Raw genomic sequence first — 10,404 nt, 5'->3', positions numbered from 1 at the left:
CATTTCAAAGTCGTGGTGTCAAACTGCCCAATTTCATCTTGGGTGGGCTGTTGCGAAGCGAATACATGAATACAAAACCAAACAAATACAATCAAAAATGACTACAATATCTAACATAAAACTTATTTTAATAAAACATTCTAGTGCAAAATACCGTGAAATGTAAAGAAAACTTCTCCTACAGCAGTTATGTATGTTTTTACAAATTCACCCTGACGGCACGATTTTGAGGCTAATGTGTGTTTGCTGTCTTCTATCACCGATACCTCTGGTCTCAGTTTTGTTTCAAATCTAAGTTTTCTTAGCATTTAGGTTTGGTGGACAAGATTGGAGCCTCTTGCAGGTCGGTTTTGGCCGATGGGCCTTATGTTTCACACCCCTGAACTAAACATTTAAGGGCCTGACATACAATACAATACACAATGTAGAACATTGGTTTCCCATTAGGCGTGGAAATTTGGTGGGAAATTCTGAAAGAAATTACATATTTGAACTAAATACCCAGAAAGTTTTGTAGATTGACAAGTTTTTAACAGAATACAAAGATCAGGTCATTGAAACCCTAAAATTCTTTGACAATGCAACAAAATACATTTCAAACAGTAAAAATCCCAGTTGACAAAAAAAATCAAGTTTCCAAGCTTCGGTAGATTTCACAAAAGTTGGGACAGGTGTGTGTTTCAACAGTGTTTGAGGTGAGATTTCATTACAGCCAGAGAATAATGTTCTGAGGCTTCAAACAGTCCACACCTTCCATCCAACGTCAACACGGGAAACACTATCGAATGGCAGATTTTGACTAAGACTAAAGGCTGGCTGAGATGAAATGTTGCAAACATTTTCACTCCTAATATAAAACCTTCATAATACACGCAAAACATTTAGTCCACTACAGCAGAAACTTTCATTTAAATTTCATTTTGAGTCGGATGATGAAAAGTAGCATTGATGCAATCCAGCAGGGAAGGTGGAGACTTTTCAAACGTACCAAAAAACTGTTTAATCTGTAATACGTGTGCATCAAACCAAAAATAACATAACACTCATCACATACAATCCACAGAATTTCCAGCTTTGTTTAAACTCTAATAGTGACGATTGATATTTAAAATACAGGAAAAGCATCACATTTTAGGGAATGAAAACAAAAAAGTAGTACTTCAGTTTATGATTAAGAAATCTATATGAATGATTCACCGTTTATTTAAGTCAAACACATTTATCCTTTATTCACATTTCTTTGACTTGTAGAAGAATATTGTTTTAATGGCTTGAAATGGTTTTGGGAGAAATTTAACAGAACTTTCATTTTCTTCCTTGTTAAAACAAAAATTATTATTCATAATACGGTTTATCATTCGCCTGTGACCGACTGTTTGCAGTAGTTATTAAATACTGGATGTAAAAAGAATCATCACCAAGATTAAAAACTGCAGTTACAACTTTTATTTTGATTTAAATTCAATTCTGATTCACAAGATAATCAGATAGAAATGTGGAACCCGAGGAGGAAGATCCTCTCCTCAGACATCCTTCAGTCCCTCTTCCTTCACTCTGCTGGGTTCTGAGCATGCGCTGCCCCTTGTGGTTAATTCCGGTACTCCATTCAGGCCACAATCCCATCCCAGTGAGGCTATACTAGCAGTCCAACCCCCCCCCCCCCCCCCCTTCTCTTTTAAACCCCTCCTTTCAATTGAACATGCACTGAGAAAACCCCCCCATCAGAGGCGAGACACAGCCGGGATGATTTCTGCAGTTCACATTGGACACAATTGCATAACTGTCTCTGCAGCAGGTGGGATGATAACAGGATCGGAGAGTGAGAAAAAAAAGAAAAAAACACACTTTTTTTTCTTCTTTTCTTGCATTAGTAGGTTAAATGATAATGTTTCTCTGCTGTGGAGTAATGCAACTGAAGCAACTGAGAAAAAATGATCCAGGAACTGAGTCACCGGATCTTTTGTCGGTAAATCTCAAGTCGTTCATTTTGAAGAAAATCTCGCTGTTTGATGGAAACAATGGCGGCGAAGGAAAGTAAAGATGGGGAGTATAGTGTGAGCGGACGTATCAGATTCATACCCCCACGTCTCTCCACCTCTCTACCCACCACCCTTTTTTTTTTAGTTCATAACTGCCAAGGGTATTAATAATTAATGAGGACAATTCTCCGGCTTCTGAATGAGTCATACTCTTCTCCTACTCGCTTTCCCAAAAGCAAAAAGAAAGAAGAAAAGGTTGGGTTAACACGGAAAAGGGAAATCTGTGAATATTTAACCCCAAATATAGAAACGAGCCATGAATGTTTGATGGGCGCCTAAAAACAGATGAACCCTTGATCCCTGCCACTGATACGGCCCGGGGTAAAACAGAAGGGCGATAAGGGACGTCCAAGGAAAAGCACCACAGTGCAATTTTCGCTTTAAAACTCGCCTATTTCCGTCGGAGTCAAAGTAAAGGCGCGTCCACATCGAGCCAGGGCGACGTTTTCCCAAACGTCCCTCCGCGTTTTCATCCAAATCAACAGCCCCGTACATTACACCCAGAAGGCAGTGCAGCACTGGCACATTTACACGACAAGTACAACGATTCTGACACCCGAACAGCGCAGGACAGCCTGAATCGCAGTACGTACAGTGGGGGAGGCCGAACAAGCAATGGCAACCCAGAAACAAAGCGGAGTTGGGAACGTTGCCGTAGGAACGTTGCCGTAGGCGACCGAAGCTAAAAAGAAATAGTGGGGACACAGTGCAAACAGGTGCTGATTTTAATACCTTTTTGATTTCAACATGATTATACAAGAGAAAATTAACCAGTATACAGGAGATTGTTGACCGATAGAAAACTGTATTTATTATACTTTCCAAGATACATTCTAGTCATTTGCAATGTCAATAAACACTCATAAATTTAACTTAACATTTTTTTTTTTTCCCGATATAAGGACCCAATAGAGTTAAGCTGATTTAAAAAAAAAAAAGAAAGAAAAGAAATTAAAGAAATATTTGCCTTGACAACATAATCTCCAACTAAATAAATTAAACAATTCGAAGCCATCATGACTCAGCATTTTTAAACTACTATTGCACATGGTGTTTTGTACGATGTGAATTTGTATAGATGGAACAATTTTGGGGTATATATATATATTTTTTCTTTTCCTGTGAAAACAAAACAAAAAAATCCCTCCCCACCCCAACAATTTCCAGAAACATATCAAGTTTAATGCACATTTATTTTGGTTGCATAATGTTAATAAGAAACCTTTTACAAGATACCGTGGGCGGATAGAAGAATAAGGAAAAGAAACGCTTTTTGAAAACAGCACAGACTCCAGATAGTCAGGCCCTCGGCTCGTCGTCGCGCCGCACGATTTCAAACTTAAAAGGAAAAAGGAAATGAGGAAACGTCACAGATCACATTTCACAACCCTTCTTGTCCCGCGGGTCGAGGTAAAAATATCGATGAAATCAAATTAAAGAAAAAAAAAACAAAACTTGAATTGTCACTTCTGGTGGCCTGAATTAACTTCTAGTGCATCTTTCTGCCAAGTCCTTCATTTGTGTGATACTCTTTTTTTTTTGTTTGTTTTAAATAATACCAATAACTCTTTAAATAATCCTGCATAGAAAAATAAATTAACTATGTCCTTAAACTTTGTCTTTACTACGAATTGAGAGCTGACGAGGGGGTTGGGGGGAGGGGAGGGGTCGGGTGGGGGGGGGGGTCACCAATCGAATTCTATTATTAGTCGGATGGACTCTGGCTCGGTAGTCTCTTGATGACGACGCTCCCTCGGTACAGCATGAGTGAGTCTCTCCTTGTAATTTACAAACCAGTCCCACAGATACAAATAATGTAAGACTTACAAAATAAATTCCAGGTTACGCTTACATGGCAAGCAGCTTTTGTAATAGTTTTTTTTTTCATTTTTTTTCCTTTTCTTAGTAATCCTTGGGTTTCCTTGTTCGTTTGTTGTTGTTTTTTTTGTCATTTTTCCATTTTTCAGAAACAATGTCCTCTGACAGTGTATGTGCCGTTAGATTTTCACCCCCCCCACCCCCAAAACGTACAGTTACCCTTAAGTAGCAATTTCTTGAAGAGGAAACACAACTCCATTCAGAAGACACTATATTTAACATGGCTCTTTACACAAAGAAAACAAGTCATGAAATCATTTCCCCAACACTTCCCCTCCCTTCAGTTTTGCTGTTGCCTCTGATTCTCCCCAGCCTCCGGGGGGAAGAAAAGAAGGGCAGGTGTGCTGCCACTATGCGTAATCCAGACAAGATGGCAGAGAGTCTGCGGCCGACTCCAGAGAGAGAGAGAGAAAGAGAGAGTGAGAGAGAGAGAGAGAGAGAGAGAGAGAGCGCATCCACCGAGAACAAACACACATCCTCTGCAAAATGACCAAAAGGAAAAAAAGCTAATAAAAAGCAAAGTAGCATCCATTGAGTCACTGGTTTCTGCTAATCTCATCCCAGAAAGTACCAATTGTGGATATTTTCCAGCGTGGGGAAAAAAAAGAGAACAAATGCTCCCCTCCATTTTTTCTTTTGTGTGTGTGTGTGTGTTCTAAAAAAAAAAAAAAAGTAGGGCTGAAGACAGCAAGGTATATTCACGAGCACTGTTTTCAAGAGAATTGGATTTGGTTGGGGGGGGGGGGGGGGGGGGGGGGGTGGAACAAGGGAAATTGATAAGTACCCATTTCAATAGCAGCAAAAAGAAAAGAAAAAAATTACTACAACTGTCTGTCTGGTTTGCTTTTGAGGATGTCCTGCGGGTAAATGTGAAACATGAATAATCCCACAGCCCGGAAAAAAAAAAAAAAAAGGTCTTTGACTGTGAAATACATCCACGCTGATTCTAGTAATAGCTTTGTAGTGTGGAGCCATTTTGTCCATCTCTGCATTGGTCATTAAGGATTTCCAGAAGGCACTTTTTTGCATTGATGTGTGTGTGTGTGTGTGTGTGTGTGTGTGTGTGTGTGTGTGTGTGTGTGTGTGTGTGTGTGTGTGTGTGTGTGTGTGTGTGTGTGTGTGTGTGTGTGTGTGTGTGTGTGGCTGCAGAGGGAGATAACTGAAGAAAGTGGGCAACAGATCTAGAGGGTGGAGGGGGGGGGGGGGGGGGGTTGAATGTGAGGAACTAAAAAAAAAAAACAGAGAAAGGCAGATGTGTTTGGCTGTCTGTCTGCCTCCGTGTGTGTGTGTGTGTGTGCGTGAATGTGTGTGTGTGTGTGTGTTGGACTTTGTCATGAGCGTAATCAATGCACAAAGATGACACACAACAATCCCTACATTTTACTCAGTGCAGTCTGCTCCTCGAGCACCTGCAGGTAATCAGGCGTCCCTTGGAGCTTGGCTTTCAGCTCGTAATACTCACTTTTCCTCTGCTCCACCACAATCTTACTGTGGTTCCCGCCTATCAGCGACGACTTCTTCATCTTTCTATCCAGCGACTTCTCCGGGTAGCGGATTTCGTACCCGCCCATCCCTATACTGTTGAAATCTCTCTTGCTGTCCAGAAAGTTGTGGATGAACATGCTGGGCTCGCGGTGTGGGAGGAACTCCTCCAGTTCGTCGATGGTGCTGAGCCGCTTGTTGCGCTCCAGCGTGGAGAGCGTGGAGAGCGAGTCCTTGTCTTTGTCGGCGCAGTTCCGCAGGATGATCTTCTGCCTCTGCGAGTCGGCGAACTTGAAGCCGGCGTCCATGTCCGAGGAGCGTCCAATCCCGCAGGTGTGGCTCTTGCCGATGTGCTCGATGGTCTGGGGGATGAAGGTCTCGCCTCCCAGGTCGTCCCCTGGTATGGAGCCTTTTTTGCCAGATTTGTGGCTGTGCCGGCGGAGCTGCAGCGACATGGAGCCACACTCCTGGTTCCCCAGCCCCTCCTGCCTGCCCACTGGCTTTTTATTTCTCCTCAGGACAAATACTAAAAGGCAGAAGGCCACAAACACAGTGAGGATAAGCACTACAAGGATGCTTAGGATCATAATTGAGAGAGGCACAGGCCCTCCCGGCGGTGCTTTGCCAACTCCGGCAGGCGACACTGAGGTTAAAATAGGGGTGGCGCTAGTCAGGATAAATGGGGGTCTGGCAAGCTTAGGACACAGAATCTCATTTTTTAGGAGGCGGAGTTCAATGTTGGAGAACTGCACTGGGGAGGCACATTTCACCTCTCTGGCAGCCACTCCATCACTTAGCTTTTCCAGCCAGAGTTTGAGGGCGACCAGATCGCAGGTACACTCCCACGGATTCCCTTCCAGGTCTATCTGGGTCAATGACCGCAGCTGGTCTAAGACACCACTCACTGGCAGAGTCATGAAGTGGTTGTTTTTCAGATTCAGCCTAGCCAAGGAGACACCAGCAAAAACATAAGCAGGTAGACTCCGCAGGACATTGTTGTTGAGATACAGGAGTTGAAGGTTCGGCATGGAGTCAAACGTGCCCGCTAAGATTTCCTTTATGGCATTGTATTCCAAATATAGGTACTGTAGATTTGCGAGGCCCAAGAACATCTCTGGATGTAACTGTTCAAGCTGGTTTCCGTTCAGATAAAGTCTCCTCAGATTGGTGAGGTTGGCAAACACACCTTTTTGCACCGTGACGATTTGATTGCTGCCCAGATGTAGCAAATCTAAACCCTCGAAACCTTGGAAATCACTCGGGCTTATGTCACGGATGTAATTCCCACTCAGATGAAGCTTCTTGGCATTCGGGGGTTTGGGAATGAGATCGGCTAAGTTTTTTACATTCCTCTCCTGACAGCTGACGCTAATGCCAAAGTCAGAGGGGTGGGCTTTACAGCTACAGGGCTGTGGGCACAACAATGGAGGGGTCCGTGTTTGAAAAGAAACAATCTGGCTATTTCTTCCAAAAGGGGGTAAACCAGCCACGATGCCGTTACCATAAATCTTAGAAGAGTCCGTAGTTTTTGGCGATTTTGTGGCGAGGGGCGCCACTGTGGTTGGGGACATGTTGGAGGGCCCGCCATCAGGCAGCGCCGGGGGCATCTTAACGTCGAAATCGCTTCCTGTTCCCATTGGACAAAGCTCCTGTTTGTTGGTCTCTTTCAGGAGCCTCCCGTACAGGTCACTCGGCGTTTCACATATGGCCTCGCCAATAAAAATATTATAGGGCATGTTTTCAAGCCATGCCTTGAGAGGCGCTAAGTCACAAGTACAATTCCAAGGGTTGTCGTCCAGCTGTAGCTCTACAATGCGCCCAATGTGCTCCAGAACCCCCAAATACGGAAGCTTCTGGATCCTGTTCCCTCTTATATCCAGGTGTGTAAGTGAGGCAAAGCGAAATATGTTGTCTGGAAGTGCCTGAATGAGATTGTCATTCAAGATCAGCACTTTGAGCTTGTGCAGTTTGTTAAATGCTCCTTTTTCAATGTATTTAATGAGGTTGTAGTCAGCCTGAAGGTACTCCAAGTTTTCTATGCCTTGGAAAGTGTCTGCCCGCAGCACCTTCAACTCATTATTGTTAAGGTGCAGCTGCTTCAGCGCGCTCATCCCCATGAACGCTCCACCCTCTATGTTTTGCAGTTTATTGTTCCCCAGCTGCAGTGACACAGCGTGGGTGAAGTTGAGGAACGAGTTCGGGTAGAGTATGATTAAGAAGTTGTTCTGGAAGTTGAGGTGGTACAGCGACGACGCCGGAGGGATGAGCTGCGTGGGCCGGTAGACGGTGACCTTCTCGCAGTTGACATACAGCACATTCTCCACCGACATGCAGGAGCAGGCGGCGCAGGTCTCGGCCATCAGGTCCAGCGTGGACGGGTCCACCACCGGGGGTCCGTCCGACATGGAGGAGGAGAAGGAGCCAGTGATGGAAGCAGAAAAGGCTGCCAGCAGGAGTACGAGCAGCATCTCGCCGGTTAGATGTCCTCCCCCAGAAAACCATTTAGTAACCTTTGGAGAGGAGACAAAAAAGAGACGGGCGCATGCAGCAACAGTCACACACACACACACACACACACACACACACACACACACACACACACACACACACACACACACACACACACACACACACACACACACACACACACACACACACACACACACACACACACACACACGCGCGCGCAGACATACGGATGTGAAAGACGACACACACACACACACACACACACACACACACACACACACACACACACACACACACACACACACACACACACACACACACACACACACACACACACACACACACACAGAATGCAAACCATCAAAATCCAGTCTTAATTTTGATTAAAAAAAAGAACCTTCATACAGCTTTACACTTCTCTAATTATTGCACTTTTCCAATAGAAACACTGCTGTGAGTGGCTTTGGCATTGACACAAGGCTTTTTTCCCCCCTCCTGACAGCACAATGTTTGATGCAGATCATTCAGTACTGCAGGAAGAGAGAGAGAGAGAAAAAAGTACCACACGCTCCAAGGAAACACTCCTTCCCTGAAAACTGCTGCACATCTATGCATTTCAATCCTCACACCCAAAGCGTTGAAGCGTCGCCCTTAAAGCCGTCAAAGGAGGCTGCAAGATCAGATTCTCTCCCGTCTCTTTTGGCATATTCAAAACATACCCCGGATTCTCTATATCTCACCCGAGTCCCACCACTCACACCACCAACACCACTAAGAAGCACATTGAGGTTATTCAGCAAAGCAACTGTGGGTGCAAGAGGAGGAATAATTGGGACTGTGCCATCCACTGACATATTGAAAGGTTTTCAAACAGCTGGGGTTTTTTATTTTGGTTTTTTTGCACTTCATTAAAAGCTGTTTTTTTTTTTTGTTTTGTTTTTTATTCAAAACACGAGGGTTTTTCTCCACTAACCAGGTACATTTTAAAAGAATCAATCCAAGTGTAATGACACTCACCCAAAGCTGTGGTGGGTAGGATTGCAGCTCCCTCTGGAGACGCTGGGCAGCATTGGTGAGACATGGATGGAGATGCAGGAGAGAAACGTCCCCCCCCCCTCCTCCTCCTTTTTTCTCCCTGACAGTTCACAGGGGCGCAACAAGGTTCCTCCAGCAGCAGCAGCAGCACCAAACACCACCACCAACCACCGCTTTTTTTTTTTATTCTCCCCGCTATATCTCCATGCAGGCTCCAGGTAGGATGAACACCAGCAGTGCAAAAGTGGAAGGGGGAAGGGGGGTGGGGGTGGGGGTGGAGGAGGACGAGGAAGAGGAGGAAGGGAGTGAAAGGGAGGGAGAGGGGAGGAGACGGGGGGGGGGGGGGGGGGGGGGGTGTCCGATTTCAACCGATGCGTCTCTTGCTGACGGGCTCCTTTTGCTTGGAAGAATCGCCCCGCTGGTCTTTCGGTCCCCAAGGTGGCTGTACTACCTCCATGGGAGAGCGTTCATTTGGTGGAGAGAGAGAGAGAGAGAGGATGAGGAGGAGGAAGCAGCAAAAGAAAGAAACGGAGGCTTTTTTTTTTTTTTTTTTTTTTTAGAGATCTTGAAGGTGCGTCCGGTGACTCCAAGGCTTAAAAAAAGGCGCAATACGCTCAGCGATGCGGGGAAATAAGTCCGTCATTCTCCTTTTTCCTGCCTTTTTTGTTATGGAGTGGAGAAAGATTGGCCAGCACTGTGCGTCTTGCTTCAGCTCGGCTCAGCAGAACCCCCCCCCCAACCCCTCCTCCTTTTTGTTCTCCAAAACCATCCACAGAATAAATACTGGTCTGTTCGGAGCGGAGAAGTTGCGCACCGGGAGAACGCTTCAGAGGGCACAACGCAGCCAAATCGCTCCCATCAGGTTACGTGCACCGATGAATTCTTGTCCATCCCTGCAGCGTAAATCCAAGTCCATGCGCAAAACAACAGTTGTTTCTCTCTCTTTAGCCGGAAAACAATATTAATTCAGTCTCTCCAAGAGAGAGAGAGAGAGAGAATGAGAAAACAGACAGAGGACGGGGATTAAAGGAGGATATCGAAAGCCCCTTCCAAATAATGAATAAAAGGAGGTAAGCCTGAAAGCGCAAAAACTGGTGCGTAAAAGATGAATAATGCAGTTATCAGGCTTTTTTAGTCCGCTGTGCTGCAAGTGAGCTGCTGGAAAGTCCGCGCTTCGATCGGCCCCTCTGGTAGGAGGAATAACCCTTCCTAAAACAAACAAACAAACAAACAAAACAATGAACTTGATGGCGGGGTAGATGCTCAAAGCGTCCTCACTCAGAAGAAAAAAGAGAATATATCCAAGAAATGGAGGGGAGGACAGCGAGGTTGTGTTTCCCCCCTCCTCCTCCTTCTGTAAAGACAGAACAGTATCCGTGTCGGGCGCATAAGTATGCTGGCTCCTTCTGCAGCCGCATTCACCAAGAGCTTCCCACACGACTGAGAGAGGGGCGCATGCAGAGAGAGAGAGAGAGAGAGAGAGAGAGAGAGAGAGAGAGAG

At 45.1% G+C, this 10,404-nt stretch overlaps 1 protein-coding gene across 1 annotated transcript; it reads right to left on the bottom strand.

Moving 5' to 3' along the window:
• Positions 1-5,290: 5,290 nt before the first annotated feature.
• Positions 5,291-7,906, bottom strand: slitrk4 (SLIT and NTRK-like family, member 4; the record flags this gene model as incomplete). Its single annotated transcript, XM_080466320.1, has 1 exon — positions 5,291-7,906. Exon 1 carries the CDS (start codon positions 7,865-7,867, stop codon positions 5,291-5,293), a length of 2,577 nt encoding a protein of 858 aa, XP_080322446.1. The 5' UTR covers positions 7,868-7,906.
• Between the last annotated feature and the right edge of the window lie 2,498 nt (positions 7,907-10,404).

Source organism: Lipophrys pholis (assembly GCF_963383615.2).
Source record: "Lipophrys pholis genome assembly, chromosome: 6".
NCBI lineage: Eukaryota > Metazoa > Chordata > Actinopteri > Blenniiformes > Blenniidae > Lipophrys > Lipophrys pholis.
Note: the sequence above shows the minus strand (reverse complement) of the source record. Positions and strands in the feature narration are given on the sequence as shown.